The following is an 18265-nucleotide window of genomic DNA, read 5'->3' on the forward strand; positions in this document are numbered from 1 at the left end:
CTTATATGAACTTACTATCTATAAACAATAAAGGCTCTTAAAAGCCTTTTTCAAATTTATCTGTGCTTTGTGAGACTACTGTGCCAGCCAAGGGAATAAACACAGCATTTGCAAAATTACTGATTGATTTGGTACTTCAAAATGACTACTGGAACACAGAACTTTTCATAATGCTAATTTTTTAAAAAAGCAAATATAGTAGAATATTTTACTGTCCAGTCTCAGAGATGAAATTTATTCCACTAACATAGGCATTGATTAAAACATTTAAGAATCACATCTTTTTTAGAATCACTGTAGTTCTGAGGCTACTCTAGAATATCCTCTGGTTTAAGATATACACATGTCCCTCACCTCTTCATCTTTTGAGGACAGATTTGTTTGGGAACAACCAGAAGTCATGAAGCGTTAATTAGTGTATATGATTAGTGACCATTCCATCTTGATTTCTATTCCTTCATCTAATTGAACATTACAATTAGTAGAAATATACCCATACGTATATTTAAAATTTGCATCTTTTTAATAAACCCAAACTTGCTTCTATTGAGTAAGTAGTCAAATGAAGGGTCCCAAACCACTTAAAAACCAGGGTCCCAGCATTACAGATCACTGCCTATTGCTCAGTTCAGTGTTCTGCAATTCTGAAAAGAACAAAATAAAAAGAAACCCCGAAGACAGTGACTGACAAATACATGCACAGATGAAAGACTGGAAGCCCTCCTTGAAAGAAAATAGTTTGCTTGTTTGTTGTTATCCAAAAGATAGGACCAAACTCTAGTACAAGGTAGACTTCAGTTAACTAAAGACTCCCATAAAGAGTTTCAAGATTTTTCAAAGAACTAATTTGTGCCTTTGATAATTTTTTCTACTGTATTTTTGTTTCCTACTTCATTATTTTCCTATCGTTATTATTCCCTCTTCTACTTTGAGGGGTTTTTTGTTCATGTTCTAACTTATGCTATATGTATCCCACATGCTTTGCTATGTATTGTTTTTGTTATCCTTAAGTTCTGGGTATTTTTTAAACTTCCATTAGGACTTCTTTAACCGATGAGTTATTTAGCAAAGTAGGAGTTTATTTAACTAACTTATTAAGTTCTAACTTAATTATATTGTAGTTAGATATTATAGTCTACATACATAATACTGAATTTTTAAGTCTTCGTAGCCTTAACCCTAGTACATGATTGGTTTTTATAAATGTCCCATGTACACTTGAGGAAAATATATTCTGGAACACTCCCCAGGATATATGTTAGGCCACAAAACAAGTCTTAAATTTATTAAGATTGAAATCATATCACACATCCTTTCCGACCACAATGGTATGAAATTAGGAATCAGAAGAAGAAAACTGGAAAATTCACAAATATGTGAGGATTAAATAACATGTTACTGAACAACGGGTCGAAGAAGAAATCAAAAGAAAAATCAGAAAATACCTTGAAGCAAATGAAAATGTAATGTAACATACTAAAACTTATGGGATGCAGCAGAAGCTGTTGAAAGAGAGAAGATCATAGAGGTACCTATGTTAAGAAAAAAAAGTTCAAATAAATAACCTAAATTTACACTAGGAACTAGATACAGAAGAACAAACTAAGCTCAAAAGTTAGTAGAGGAAGGAAACAACAAAGATCAGAGTGGAAATAAATGAAATAGAAACTATAAAAAGACAACAGAAAAGGTCAGTAAAGCTTAAACCCACTTTTAAAAGATAAACAAAATAGGTAAACCTGTAGCTAGACTTACCAAGGAAAAAAGAGAGGACTCAAATAAATTAGAAGTTAAGTCAGAAAGAGAAAAACAACTATCGTATATTAATGTATATATGTGGAATCTAGAAAAATGGCACAGATGAACCAGTCTGCAAGGCAGAAATAGAGACAGATGTAGAGAACAAATTTATGGACACCAAGAGGGGAAAGCAGGGGGTGGTGGTGGGATGAATTGGGAGATTGGGATTGACATATATACACTACTATGTATAAAATAGATAACTAATAGGAACCTACTGTATGGCACAGGGAACTCTACTCGCTGTACAGTAGAAACTAACAACATTGTAAAACAACTATACCCCAATAAAAATAATAATAATAAAACTGCTAATCAAAGAAGAAAATAAATAAATTAGAAATGAAAGAGGAGACATTAGAGTCAGAGGAACAACCCTGGATACTCCAGAAGCCAGGAAATAGAGACACATTAAAAATAATATCTCTAAGATTGATGTCGAAGAGTGTACTGCCTCTGGAGATTGGCCAAGATGGTACAGTAGAAGACCCTAAGCTCACCTCCTCTCACAGGCACACCAAAATTACAACTATTTGCAGAACAACCATTGATGAAAAAGTTTGGAACCTACCAGAAAAGACTTTCTACAACTAAAGATATAAAGAAGGTACCACACCGAGATGGGTAAGAGAGGCGGAGTTGTGATTTAGTCAAGTTCCATACCCACAGATGGGCAACCCACAGTGCTGAGAGTAATTACAATTGCAGAGGTTCTTCCAAAGGAGTGAGGGGTCTGAGCCCCGTGTTGGATTTCCCAGCGCAGGGGATCCTACACTAGGAAGATGAGCCCCCAGAGCATTTGGCTTTGAAGGCCAGCAGCGCCTACTTTCAGGAGTGCCCGAGGGCTGGAGGAAATAGAGACTTCACTCTTAAAGGGTGCACATGAAATCTTACACTCCTGGTCCCAGAGCAGAAGCAGTAATTTGAAAAAAGGCTTGGTCAGACCTACCTGCTTATCTTGGAGTGATCTCACAGCTCACCCTGTGAACACAGACACTGGAGGCGGCCATTCTGGGGAGCTCATTCTACCTCATGGACACTGGTGCTGGCAAGCGCCACTTTTTAATCCTCCCTCTACCTTTTTAGCCTCGGGACCCAGCCCTACCCTGGCCCAACAGACTAGGTACCAGTGCTGGGATGCCTCAGGCCAAGCAGCTAACTGAGCAGAGACAGCTCCACCCATTAGCAGAAGGGCTGCCTTAAAACTCCCTGAGCCCAGAGCTCCCCAGACATGGCTCTGCCTACCAGAGGGCTCAGGACACAGTCCTACAAACTAGTTCACAGACACTAGATATGGGGCCCCTAGGGCCCTCCACCCAGAGATGCTGGGACACAGTGGGCAGCCCCAGAAATCCCTGGGCCTTTGCAACAGCCTCTGGTGAGCCTCTCTAGTCTCAGGACCACTGTTAACCACCAAGGGGTGAACATGAGCCACAATACAACCACAGCCCTGCAGCCTGTGGAACTGGCCATTCCACCAGCAGGCCAGACCCTGCCCTCACACTGGCTGGGCCCTGGCCTTGCCCATTAGCAGGCCAATACAAGCTTCAGGACAGCCCAGACCCTGTAACCAACTGTGTTAGGAACTAGCCACAGCCACCAGTGATTGGACAATAGCTCTGGAACCCCTGGGCCCTGCAACCAGTTCCCAGAACTCAGTTCTGCCCACCAGTAGGCCAGCATTAGGCCCAGGATCTGGCTTCATCCACCAGTGGGCAGACAGCAGCCCTGAGGTCTTCTGGACCCTGACTCCATCCTCCAGTGAGCCACAGCAGTCAGCCCGTCACAAAAGAAGGACCCATGCAGCCCATATGGGGCACCACTAGAGCATGTAGCTCTGGTGATGAGAGGGGTGTGTGCTGCCAAGATGCATAGGACATCTCCTACAAAAAGGTCACTTACCCAAGGCTGGGAACTGTAACCAACCTACCAGACACAGAAAAATTTTAAATGCAAGTTAGGCAAAACAAGGCAACATAGGGACATACTCCAAGTGAAGGAACAAGATAAAAACCCCAGAAGAAGAATTAAGTGAAATGGATAGGCAATCTACCTGAGAAAGAGTTCAGGGTAGTGACTGTAAAGATGATCAAAGAACTTAGGAGAAGAATGAACGCACAAAGCAAGAAGTTAGAAGTTTTTGTTTTTGTTTTTTTGTTTTGTTTTTTCCGGTATGCAGACCTCTCACTGTTGTGGCCTCTCCCGTTGCGGAGCACAGGCTCCGGACGTGCAGGCACAGCAGCCATGGCTCACGGGCCCAGCCACTCGGCGGCATGTGGGATCCTCCCGGACCGCGGCACGAACCCGCGTGCCCTGGATCGGCAGGCGGACTCTCAACCACTGTGCCACCAGGGAGGCCCAGAAGTTTTTAACAGAGTTAGAAACTATAAAGAACAACCAGAGATGAAGAATACAATAACTGAAATGAAAAATACACTAGAAGGAATCAACAGACTCTATGATACAGAGGAATGAATCAGTGAGCTGGAAGACAGAGTAGTGGAAATCACTGATGCTGAACAGAAAAAAGAATAAAAATAAATGAGGACAATTTAAGAGACCTCTGAGACACCATCGATCACACTAATATTCGCATTATAGGGGTCCCAAGAGAAGAGAGAAAGAAAGGGGCTGAGAAAATATTTGAAGACGTAATAATTGAAAACTTCCCTAATCTGGGAAAGGAAACAGTCACCCAAATCCAGGAAGCACAGAGTCCCATACAGGATTAACCCAAAAAGGAACACACCAAGATACATTGATTAAAATGGCAAAAATTAAAGAAAGAATATTAAGAACTGCAAGGGAAAAGCAAAAAGTTGTACACGAGGGAACTGTCATAAGGCTATAAGCTGACTTTTTAACAGAAACTCTGCAGGCCAGAAGGGATTGGCACAATATATTTAAAGTGATGAAAGGGAAAACCCTACAACCAAGAATACTCCACCCAGCAAGGCTCTCTTTTAGAATTAACGGAGAGGTCAAAAGTTTTACAAACAAGCAAAAGCTAGCAGAGTTCAGCACCACCAAACCAGCTTTACAAGAAACGTTAAAGGAGCTTCTCTTTTCTATTTCACTTAAAAGGCCACAACTAGAAATATAAAAATTATGAATGGAAAAAGCTTATCAGTAAATGTAAACAAATGGTTAAGGTAGGAAATCATCCACACAGAAAGCCAGTAGAAAAGTTAAAACACAAAAGTAGTAAAACTCATTTATATCCACAATAAGCAGTTAAGGTGTTAAAAGGTGATTAAGGTGATGTCAAAAACAGTAATCATGAGGGGAATACAAATGCAGGGTTGTTAAAATGCATTTGAAATTAAGAGATCAGCAACTTAAAACAACATGTATGTTTTAAAACTATGCACACACACACACACACATATACACATACACAGATTGCTATATATAAACCTCATGGTAATCAAAAATCTACAATAGGTACATAGAAAAAAAGAGAAAGAATCCAAACATAACACTAAATATAGTCATCAAATCACAAGAGAACAAAAGGGGGAAGAAAGATCTACAAAAACAACCCCCCCAAAATTAACAAAATGGCAATAGGAACATACATATTGATAATTACTTTAAATGTAAATGCACTAAATGCTTCAATCAAAAGACACAGAGTGGCTGAATGGATACAAAAACAAGACCTATATATATGCTGCCCACAAGAGACTCACTTCATATCTAAACACACACATACACTGAAAGTGAGAGGGTTGAAAAAGATTTTCCATACAAATGGAAATCCAAAGAAAGCCAGTGTAGCAATACTTATATCAGACAAAATAGAGTTTAAACAAAGACTGGTACAAGACACACAGAAGGGCATTACATAATGATCAAGAAGTCAATCCAAGTAGAAGATCTAACACTTGTAAATATCTATGCACCCAAAATAGGAGCACCTAAATACATAAAGTGAATATTAACAGACATAAAGGGAGATAACCGACAGTAACACAATAATAGTAGGGTACTTTAACATGCCACTTACATCAGTGAACAGATCACCCAGACAGAAAATCAATAAAGAAACACTGGACTTAAATGAAGCATCAAACCACAGGGACTTAATAGCCACATATAGGACATTCCATCCAAAAGCAACAGAATACACATTCTTTTCAGTTGCACATGGAACATTCTCCATGATAGATCACATGCTAGACCACAAAACAAGCCTTGGTAAATTTAAGAATAGTGGAATCATATCAAGCATCTTTTTATGACTACAACTCTACTAGAATAAAAATTAACTGTAAGAAAAAACTGCAAAAAACACAACCCATGGAGGCTAACCTACATGCTACTCAACAACCAGTGGATCACTGAAGAAATCAAAGAGGAATTAAAAAATTACCTGGAGACAAATGAAAATAAAAACATGATAAATTAAAAACACCTATGGAACACAGTAAAAACAGTTCTAAGAGGGAAGCAATACAAGCTTCCAATCGTAAACAACTACTACTCACTTCTGCCAGGAAAGAACACCACCTTCATAGGTGGCATTTGTTGAATGAATTGTAATACAGAAAATAAGAAAATGGTATAGAAAGGAGACATTTGTAAAGTTTTGCAGATGTGAAAGTACTATTACCAAGATTTCTAGATGTTTTGGTTTAAAAGAAAGGAAAAAGCATTCCACTTTCCCCATTTCCAGTATAACATATGTTTTCAAAGCTCACTGCCATCTTTATTTTCAACAGGGCTCCATCATTTATTAGTTAGCATCTTTAGGATGCAGGATGAAGTTTAGTGGCTGAACTAGCTGCACAAAGGAAGCTCAATCTTCTTCCTACCTGTAAACATCTCTCCCTGCAATAGCAGCATTGCAAAAATAACCTCACTGAACCACTTGAACAAACTCCAAAAGGAACTTAAACCACTCACCTGGATGCAAGCCAGAGGCTCGTTTGTCCAAATCGAATATCCACCCACTAAATATATTCTCTCATTATGGACAGCAACTCCAGATTCATTTTGGCCTAAAGTAAAGAGAAGTGAATAAAAGAGGAAAAATAAATCCATTTCCTTGCATGTCTTCATTAACCCTTTTGCCACTGAGGATACAATTTCCCTCTGTGGCACACTTGTATATTCCACAGGATTTCTGCCTCAACTAATCACTGTCTCCCAGTTCTCAGAGGGAAGAATTAAGCACTCTCAGAGAATGACTCTGTGTTGGGTCAGAATCCGGCCATAACACTTAATAGCCAGCCAAGTTAGTAAATACAGCATTAAATACAGCAATAATCCACATAGAACTAAGTTTTATACTATGTTGTATGCCATTAGTTTATATGGTATATTTTAGGAATGCAAAACACCTCTTGTACTACAAATGCTTTTAAGCAACTGCTTACATTTGTAATGGCTGCAACCGCAAGAAGCCAATAAAACAGCCATGCCCCTAGTGTGCCCCAAAAGAAGACAAATGACAGAAAAGATTGATAAAGTTACTACCCTTCTTTTCTTTACATACACAACAGTTTTAAGACTATATTAAAGTTCCTGAGCTGGGACCAGCCTGGGTAGTCCCTAGATACTGACACGCCAAAATGATGAAAGGTTCCTCCCCCACTTAGAAAAGAAGACAGAATAACTCACTACTACATATTCTTCCCTGGAGGCCATCAGAGAGTGAGATAGTCTCTTTTTATTGATGGGCTGACACAGGATTGACTCGGGTAATAAATAAGCTGGATCCTATAGCAGACAGAATCACAGATCGAGGGACCAAGGGGCTAAGGTACCACTTCAGCAACTTAAGAGTTAAGTGCTTGTAGGTGGGCCTCAAAGATCATTTTCGCAAAAACAGGAGCTCAATACAAAGCATCTGAACCTCTCACACTGGTTATGCCCCCACTGTGGCCTCCGTAGCGGCAGCTGTGAGTGATTGAGTGCCCACTCAGCATATTAAAGTGTCTCGAGGCAACAGTCCAGCCCACCCGTTCGAGTCTGCGATTTTCCTATTAGAGCAGCCTAGAAGGGATCTTAATCACGTAGGCCGAAAAGGGAGGACAAGTTTTCAACTTCATAAAAAAAAGTCAGGGGTAAGCTGTTCGCTGCTTTCATTTTATTCCCCTGTGGGATGAGTATGGTCCCTACCTAGTGCTACCCCGTGGTAATGCTTGGGTGGGTCTGTGTGGCCAGAAGTGCTGCCAAACCTCCATGCACGGAACATCTCTAAGGTTTTGTCTTTAGGAGAATACAGGCAGAAACGATATTTGACCCTGACAAACAATGAAGACCATTCTGCACTCGCAAGAAATAAGAGGACTAAAAGTAGTGAGAAGTAAAAAATAAATTGCTCCTGTAAAGAGTCATTACCTCTTTCAACACCCGGTTCCTCCTACTTATACCAATGTTCCTACATGAATACTGATAGACAATAATGGACCTGACACGTCTCTCTCGGCAACGTGAAAACACACACAAAGGTAACACAGGCCCTGAGAAGCCAGATGTTCAGCCACCTGATTGAGTCCGATTTTGTGAGATAAACAATGCACACCCTTCTGGGTAATAAGAGCAAGTTGTTCTACCACCATGCACTTAATATTTACAGCTGCACTACAGATATCTAAGAAAACAAGTATGGCAACTTCCTGAATCTCTGCTTTTCCCGATTTACTCAATCAAAGGTACTTGCCAGTCAACAGGTTAAAATTACAACGCGTCCACTGGTCAGCGTCCATGTTGTAGGCATCTATATGCCGCACGAGGACCCGGTCGTTATTGTAGTCCAGGTCATTGCCTCCAAGAACATAAAGCTTCCTTTGAACAGCAGCCATGGAATGGTAGACCCGCCTCTGCAGCATGGGGCTGCGGCTTATCCACTTATTCTGAGACAAAAAAAGAGAAAAAAGAAACCCAGGTGAATTCTGTTAAGTGGAGACCTCCAGGGCAGAAAACAGCAGTGCCTCATTAGTAGTGGGGACTCTAATGTTGGTCAATCACATTCTATTTGAATGTTGTTTATATACTTTGAAAGGTATGGGCTTCTTGCCTCAGAACAAGTGCAGAATAGCCCACATGTTCTAACTCTATTTGCAACTTACGTAAGGCATTTCCTCTTCCTTGGGTTGCATTTTGAATTTGTAAGGGGAGCATATGGGAATTTAGAAGTTTTCATGATTGGTTATTTCTCCCAATTGAGAGAACTTACTCCTGCAAATGACTTAAGAGTACAAGTGCATGGTTAGGTATACTGTGTATGGTAGTATAATGATAACAAAACAGGCTCTGGATCCAGAATGCCTGAGTTTATCATCTGTGTGTGACCTTGGCAATTTACTTAACCTGTGTGTGCCTGTTTCCTCATCTGTAAAACAGAGATAACAGTACCCACCTGACAAGCCTTTTGTGAAGAGTAAATGAGCTAATACACCTAAAGCATTTAGAACAATGCCTGGCACATATGTCCAATAATATGCACTTTTAAAAAGTTATTGTCGGGGCTTCCCTGGTGGCACAGTGGTTGAGAGTCCGCCTGCTGATGCAGGGGACACGGGTTCGTGAGGATCCCACATGCCGTGGTGCGGCTGGGCCCGTGAGCCATGGCCGCTGAGCCTGTGTGTCCGGAGCCTGTGCTCCGCAACGGGAGAGGCCACAACAGTGAGAGGCCCGCGTACCGCAAAAAAAAAAAAAAAAAAGATTTGATTCAGCAACAAACCCCTCACAGCCTTTAATATATTTACACTCACATCTTCAGCAGATTGGGAAAGGTTATTTCCAGGCACGTGGTTATCTGTTTTGTTAGAAGACCAATGTTCTGTGGTAACTTTAGGGAATGGTGAAACCTCTAATTTTTGGTTCTAGATCACTCTCAGGAATGAGAAAGGTATGCTCAACCCCTCTCAAATAAGGCTCCTATTTAAAATATAATGTAAAAATAGATGAAAATCAAATATGACTTTAATTTTAAATCTCAGCTAAGTAATGGTCAGGTAAGTAAACCTTACCATTTTCTTTTTACATAAACACTAAACATACAGGAAGAACACAGATTATTTCTTTTTGCAGAGAAAAATTTGGATTTCGACCAGAAAAATCGTATGATGGTTTGAATACACAGAATTTCAGTTCACAGAGCTGTAAAGGAAGAAGCAAAAAAGAAAGTTTTGTATAAATACTGGTCCATTCACTATTGGCTTATCGACTGGCTCATTTGTAATTTCTCTTTCAAAGACACACTAACATGAGAAAAAGAAAGTGGTTTGTCCAGTTTTTTAAGGCTTGGATTTATCTGCTCCCCCCTTTTTAAACATGTCATATTAAGAACCTCCTTCCAATTAAATGTATCTTTAATAAAACAGTCAAACCTTTCTTTCAGATATTCTCTTAAGAAATATCTTTAATACATTATGCATGAGTGGATTTAACTCAAGACTGATGATGCTTTCCTTAGGTGCTTTCTAAAATGAGGCAACCCATCACAGTATTAGGAATCAATGTTTCCACTAGCAGTCCAGTCCCCTGCCACAGGACTATGGATGCCATCTGGTTTGCAAAGCCTGACTGCATCCCCTGATTATATCTTTAGCTTCCTTCACTGCCGTGCCTGCCAGGTGAGCCGCCAACCGCTGCAAAGGCAAAGAAACAGAGAGGCCTGGTGGGGTCATTCCTAATAAGCTAGCGTGTGAATACTAATCAGTGCTGGGGAAGCAGAGGTCACCCCAGCCTGCCTGTTGGCAGGTAGCGATGTGCTCTGTGGCAGATGGCAGGCATTATCGACTCTCCACAAAGGCCTAGAAGAGAAATAAGCACCAGGGCTGAATGATAGAGTTATTGAGATTCTGAGCAAGATGCAAGCAGATGTGATGTTTGCCAGTACCCACCGTAAACAATATGCCAGCAGAATTTTTAAAAAGAGCATGTGTGTACAAACATGAAACAGAACTCATCTGAGAAATGTTAACACCTTCTTCCTCTTTAACCACGTGTGCACCAAACTTAAGCAACTGCAATTAATGATCCCTCTTGGGACATCCGGCCCAGGGACACGTGGTCTCTGAAACCTACAGCCTCTAATGACATCAGGAAACACTTGCAAAGACAGAAATACCTTCGCTAAACTCAGAATCAAGTAATTGTTAAAATTAAAAAATACTAAAAAGACTGAGGTCACTCTGAACATATATTTGATGGCTAGTCCCATCCCAGAGTGCCAAAGCCAACCTGTTGTTTTGTGTTCCATTATCTTCAGCTGATGAAGATGAAACCTCCTAATCAAATCATTCTGGAATATTGTCAAAATCATGAAAAATACTTATATTACCAAAATCATAGAAATGACAAAATTCAGCAAACATGTGCCACAGTTACAGATACTTTGGTAGAAGGAAAAGAGAATAAAAATAGTTCTTCTTTGGGGGAAAGAAAAGTCATTAAGTGTGCATGAAAAGTGGATAGAAGGGACAGCCACCATCAAAATGCTCCCAGCGCAGGCCCAGCTCTTAGATGAAAAACATGCGCCAACTCTTCAGATACTTCTCCTTCGGATTTGTCCTACACACTGTCCTGGGATACGTTGACTATATAGAGTTAAATAAAAGTTATCACTTTATTTGGGAATAGGGAAACCATAAGCATGTTCCCCTCCTAGAATGACAGGCCTTCTAAAAGGATGTGGCAACAGGACAATCCAATTCCTTTCTCATGATGCCTCAATGATGAACAGCCACTTGAGATACATGGTAATAAAGGCATTTAACTCATCAATATATTTTCCCTTTTTCCTACATTATGCAAAACTCTGAAAAAGTTGAGCATTGAGTATAGCATAAAACAACAAGAGCTGAAATTCTGTGTTTTGTGAGAAAAAAAAAGGCAACCAAAAAGTTTAACCAGATGCTTCCTTTTCTCTATGTAAGTTTAAGTTGCATGTGTGTGTACAGACTTGGCATTCCAACTCCTAATTACTGTAGCAATCTTTAAAAATTCATTTTAATTAAGGTAATGAGCTTCTCTTATATGAGTCTTACCTGGTTAGGTTCATATACCATTAGTCTGTTCTGATATTGTGCCGTGTTAGTTACTCCACCTGTAATGGATTAACACGTGTTAGGCTTTCATGAATAAGAAATGGGATATTCCAACATGAGAATGAGATACAATTAAAGGAAAATTAGCTACTGCTGAGGGTCTGTTTGTATACCCTCGTGGTGAACCCACGACATAATTAAGAAGCTTATTGTTGAAGCAGTTGCATTTTCAAGAAACATTTCAGAAGCGATCCAGCTGAGAGCAAGCAACAAGTATGCTGAGATTTCCAGGAGGCCCCCAATTTTGTCAAGCTGCTCTGCATGGCCAGAATGAAGGGCAAAGTATGGTGAGGGAGTGGGAGCAAGCATAGCGCACTTAGACAACTCTCTGTACAGGTTATGCTGGGGCAGAGTTATATGGAAAAGTCTTGTCCTTAGCTACCTTGGTAATTTTACAGCTCTAGTCTTATGTGCACTAACATAGTGATATCTTGATGTCTTTTTGGAAAACCCATATCTAAGAAAATATATTACTTATCAGAAGAGATCTAGAGCCAGTGCTGTCCAACAGAATATAATAAGAACCGCAAACAGGAGTTACATATGCCATTTTAAACTTCCCAGTGGTCACATTAAGAAGTAGTGCTCCCGGGCTTCCCTAGTGGCGCAGTGGTTGAGAGTCCGCCTGCCGATGCAGGGGACACGGGTTCGTGCCCCGGTCCGGGAAGATCCCACATGCCGCGGAGGGGCCGGGCCCGTGAGCCATGGCCACTGAGCCTGTGCATCCGGAGCCTGTGCTCTGCAACGGGAGAGGCCACAACAGTGAGAGGCCCACGTACCGCAAAAAAAAAAAAAAAAAAAATAGTGCTCCCTTATCTGTGGGGGACACATTCCAAGGCCTGCAGTAGATGCCTTAAAGTGTGGATAGTACCAAACATATATATATTTTGTTTTTTCCTATACATACATACCTATGATAAAGTTTAATGTATAAATTAGGCACAGTTAGAGATTAACAACAATAACTAATAATGAATTTGAACAATTATAACCATGTACTCTAACAGAAGTTATGTAAATGTGGTCTCTCTCTCAAAATACCTTACTGTATTGTACTCCTCCTTCTTCTGGTGATGACGTAGATGATAACCTACTTGATGATATGAAGTGAGGGGAATGACATAAGCATTGTGACATATCATCAGGCGACTACTGACCTTCTGACAGTACATCAGAGGAAGGATCATCTGCTTCAGGTGACCCTGGGTCATGGAGCCATGATGATGTCAATGGTTAAATGTCAAAAGCAGACCATGTCAATGTTTGGGGATCTGGAGCATGATGGAGTAGAATGGCACGAGATTTCATCATGCTATTCAGGACAGTGCACAATTTAAAACTTCCGAACTGTTTACTTAGGGAATTTTCCATTTAATATTTCCAGACCATGTTTGATTGTGGGTAACTAAAACCACAGAAAGCAAAACTGCAGATAAGGGTGAACTGCTGTGTAGCCAAAGTATTACCATTTCAACATAAAATTAATAAAAACTTATTGAGCTATTTTATATTCTTTTTTTCATACTGAGTCCTCAAAGTCCTGTGCATTTTTGACACAGAACAAGTCAATCCAGATTAGCCACACTTCAAGTGCTCAATAAGGTAATGAGCTTTTCTTATATGAGTCTTACCTGGCTACCAGCTACCATATTGGACAGCGCAGATAACAGCTGCTGTTATTCTCAACTTTTTTGAAGCCCTCTTGACAACAGCTTAGATCCAAAAGACTTGAGACCTTCTGCTAGACCAAGAACCACTAAAATCCTATCACAATTCTAGCTAAGATTCTCCCATTTGTCCTCATACTTCTTTTCACATTTGGGGTGTACACTGAGACCTGTAAAACCTAGAAATTATTGATTCTACTTTAATTTTTATGACCAAAGGAAAAACTATAAAACAACACATAAAAGAGCACAGTGAGAAAATAACACTAGTAGATATTAAATATTAGGTAGTAAAATAACAGAAATATGGGAACCCCCCCAAAAAATCTATCTTTAGAAATATTGCCCTATACAGAGTTCTAGATGCTAGCGTAAAATGAATAGCATTCTTATTTTAATAAGTATCACAAAGGAGCAACTCATTTTGCAATAAAGATCTAAAATTGAGCCAAACTATAAGTTTCATAGGGAAATTTTTTGATTTTAAAAAATGTGTACTGGGGCAGGATCAAGAAAGCAGAGTAGGAAGATCCTGAGCTTACCTCCTCCCACAAACACACCAGAACGGTAACTACAAATCTCTGAGAATGACCTGAAGACTAGCAGAACAGATTTTCTGCAACTAAGGATGTTGAGATGAGAAGCAGGGACACAGATGTTGCCTAGTCAGAACCCACACACTGGGTACAGCAACCACAAGTGGGAGGGATATCACAGCCACAGTGGTGGTAGCCCCTGATGAGCAAGGAGTCTGAGCCCCACATTGGGATTCCCAGCCCAGAGGACCTGCACCAGGAAACAAGCCCCAATAATGTGCAGCTTTGAAAAACAGTGAGGATTATATTCAGGAGAGCCAGAGGGATGTGGGAAACCGAGACTGCTCTTGAAGGGCTTGGACACAAACTCACTCACTCCAAGTCCCAGTGCAAAGGCAGCAGCTTGAAAAGTACCTGGGCCATATGAGGAGATTCACTGACTAATTTTAGGGCATGTGCCAAAGGAGCAACAATCTGGTGGAACTTTCTCTAGGGACAGAAGTGCTGGCAGGCATCTTTTTACTTTCCTTCCACCTAGCTGGCCCAGCACAGGTGGGCACCATTTTTGTCACGCTCAGTCAACCTAGCTAACACCAACCACCCTGCCCCAGCATCCCTTGAGGATCAGCCCTGCCCAACCGGCCTGTCTCAGCTGGCCCCTCCAAAGCAGCTCCTGCCTCACCCTATCAAGTGAGCTGCTCCATCCAGCACTGACTGGTGTCTCACCAAGGTATCTGCCACACTGGAGACCAGTCCCATAAACAGTGCACCTGTAACAGTCATGGCCAGGCCTTGCAGCCACTCATGCTGGGGGCCAGCCCCACCCACCAGCACACCTGCACCAATCACAGCCCAAACAAAACAGGAAGGCACAGCTATCCCACACAGGGGAAACCCCTAGAGTTCCTGGCTTGGGTAAGCAGGGGAGATTGCACCACTGAGCCCCATAGGACACCTACATAAGGCCACTCTTTCAAACGGAGAGGCCTAGCTAATATACCTAATACAAAGAAACAACCACAGAGAGTTAGGCAAAACGAAGAGACCTTCCAAACAAAAGAACAAGACAAATCCTCAGAAAAACAACTAAACAATATGGAGATAAGCAAATTACCAGATAAAGAGTTCAAAGGAATAGCCAAAATGATGCTCACCAAACTGAGAAGAATGGAGGAACACAATGAGAACTTTCAACAAAGAGAAAATGTAAAACAGAACCAATCAGAACTGAAGAATACAATAACTGAAATGAAAAATACACCAGAGGGAACCAACAGCAGATGCAGAAGAATGGATCAACCAACTGGAAGACAGGGTAGTGGAAATCATCCAATCAGAACACCAAAAAGAAAAGAGTTTAAGGGACCTCTGGGACAACATCAAGCTTACTAAAATTCACAACAAAGGGGTCCCAGAAGGAGAAAAGAGAGAAATGGGGACAGGAAACCTATTTGACGAAATAATGGTTAAAAAACTTCCCTAACCTGATGAAGGAAACAGACATCCAAGTCCATGAAGTACAGAGTCCCAAACAAGATGAAACCAAAGAGACCCACACCAAGACACATTACAATTAAAATGTCAAAAGTTAAAGAGAAGATATTAAAAGCATCAAGAGAAAAACAACTAGTTACTTACAAGGGAACCCCCATAAGATAATGAGCTGAGTTTTCAGGAGAAAATTTATAGTCCAGAAGGAACTGGCACAATATATTCAAAGTACTGAAAGGAAAAAAACGTACAACCAAGAAGACACTACCTGGCAAGTTTATCTTTCAGAATTGAAGTAATATCTTTCAGAACTGAAGAGTTTACTACACAAATAAAAGCTAAAGGAGGGCTTCCCTGGTGGCGCAGTGGTTGAGAGTCCGCCTGCCGATGCAGGGGACACGGATTCGTGCCCCGGTCCGGGAAGATCCCACATGCTGCGGAGCGGCTGGGCCCGTGAGCCATGGCCACTGAGCCTGCACGTCCAGAGCCTGTGCTCTGCAGCGGGAGAGGCCACAACAGTGAGAGGCCCGTGTACCACAAAAAAAAAAAAGCTAAAGGAGTTCATCACCACTAAACCAACATTACAAGAAAGGTTAAGGGAATTTCTTCAAGCAAAAAAGAAAAGGCCATAACTAGAAACAAGAAAATTATGAAAGAAAAAATCTCACTGGTAAAAGCAAACATACAGTAAAGGTGGATAAGAACCACCTACAAAGCTAGTATGAAGGTTAAAAGACAAAAGTAGTGAAATCATCTATATCTAAAATAATTAGTTAAGTGATACACAAAATAAAAAGATGTAAAAGATAACATCAAAAACATAAAATGTGGAGGATGGACAAAAATGCAGTGCTTTTAGAATGCACTCTAACTTAAGTGACCATTAATTTAAACAGCTATAAACATAGATTGTTACTACAGGAACCTCATGGTAACCAAAAACCAAAAACCTATAACAAATACACAAAAAATAAAAAGAAAGGAAAGCAAACATATTACTAAAGAAAGTCACAAGGGAAGAGAACATAGAAGAAGAAAGAAGAGGGAAGAACTATAAAAACACCCAGAAAAAAATTAGCAAAATAGCAATAAGTGCATATCTATCAATAATCACTTCAAATGTAAAGAGACTAAGGGATCCAATCAAAAGAGGGTAGCTGAATGAATTAAAAAAAATAAGATATATATATACACACACACAAACACACACACACACACACACAACCTATAGGAGAATCACTCCAGATCTAAACACAAACACAGACTAAAAGTGAAGGGATGGAATAACATACTCCATGTAAATGGAAATCAAAGAAAATTGGGATAGCAATACTTATATCATACAAAATAGACTTTAAAACAAAGACTGCAACAAGAGACAAAAAAGGTGTTATGTAATAATAAAGGCATCAATCCAACAAGAGCATATGACACATAAATATTTATGCACCCAACATAGGAGCACCTAAATACATTAAGCAAATATTAACATACATGAAGGAGATATTGACAGTAATACAATAGTAGGGGACTTTAACACCCCACTTGCATCAATGGATAGATGATCTAGACAGAAAATCAGTAAGGAAATATTGCCCTTAAACGACACATGAGGCCATACAGCCTTAATAGATATACAGAACCTTTCATCCAAAACCAGCAGAATACAGATTCTTTTCAAGGGCACATGGATCATTTTTCAGGATTAATCACATTAGTCCACAAAAAAGTCTCAATAAATTTAAGGAGATTTAAATCATTATCAAGCTACTTTTCTGACCAACAACAGTATGAAACTAGAAATCAATTATAAGAAGAAAACTGGAAAAAACACAAACACGCAATAGATGAAGAAAAGGAATTTGACAAAATTCAACATCGATTTATGTTAAACACTCTCACAACAGAGTGGGTATAGAGGGAACATACTTCACTGTAAAAAGGACCACATATGACAAACCCACAGCTAACATAACTCCAAGGTAAAAAGCTGAAATATTTTCCTCTAAGATCAGGGAGAAGATAAGGATGCCCACTCTTGCCACTGTTATTTAACACAGTATTAGAAATCCTAGCACTAGCAATGGGGGAGGGGAGAGAGGAGGCATTCAAATTGGAAAGGAATAGGTAAAACTGTCACTATTTGCAGGTGACACGATACTTATATACAGAAAATCTTAAAGGCTCCAACCAAAACACTATTAGAACTAATAAATGACTTCAGTAAATTTGCAGGATACAAAATTCACATACATAAATCTTCTGCATCTATGTACACTAATAACAAACTATCAGAAAAAGAAATAAAGAAAATCCCATTTTCAACTGCATCAAAAAGAATAAAATACTTAGGAATAAATTTAACCAACGAGAAAAACACCTGTACTTCTGATAACTATAAGATACTGATGAAAGAAAATGAAGATAACACAAATAAATGGAAAGACATACCATATTTACTCATGGATAAGAAGAATTAATATTGTTAAAATGTCCATACTACCCAAAGCAATCTACAAATTCAATGCAATCCCTATCAAAATACCAATGGTGACTCCCTCTTGCGAGAGCACCAGAATCACAACTAACTGCTGAACAATCATCGACAGGAAGACACTGGAACTCACCAAAAAAGATACCCCACATCCAAAGACAAAGGAGAAGCTGCAATGAGACAGTAGGAGGGGCGCAATCACAATAATATCAA

The 18265-nt window shown here is 40.0% G+C and overlaps 1 protein-coding gene across 11 annotated transcripts in view; it reads right to left on the reverse strand.

Moving 5' to 3' along the window:
- KLHL32 (kelch like family member 32) overlaps positions 1 to 18265 on the reverse strand; it is a 232461-nt gene that overhangs the window by 17379 nt on the left and 196817 nt on the right. For 10 of the 11 annotated variants that reach the window (XM_067702536.1, XM_067702533.1, XM_067702529.1 and 7 more), the window contains 3 exons: positions 11805 to 11863; positions 8471 to 8663; positions 6709 to 6803 (listed from right to left, as the gene is read on the reverse strand). In XM_067702536.1, the coding sequence (XP_067558637.1) occupies positions 6709 to 6803; positions 8471 to 8663; positions 11805 to 11863 (347 nt within the window). Of the gene's footprint in view, positions 1 to 6708; positions 6804 to 8470; positions 8664 to 11804; positions 11864 to 18265 lie in introns of those variants that run through there. The other variant, XR_010933800.1, reaches the window with a different exon arrangement.

The sequence above is a fragment of the Pseudorca crassidens genome, chromosome 13 (genome assembly GCF_039906515.1).
Source record: "Pseudorca crassidens isolate mPseCra1 chromosome 13, mPseCra1.hap1, whole genome shotgun sequence".
Lineage (NCBI taxonomy): Eukaryota > Metazoa > Chordata > Mammalia > Artiodactyla > Delphinidae > Pseudorca > Pseudorca crassidens.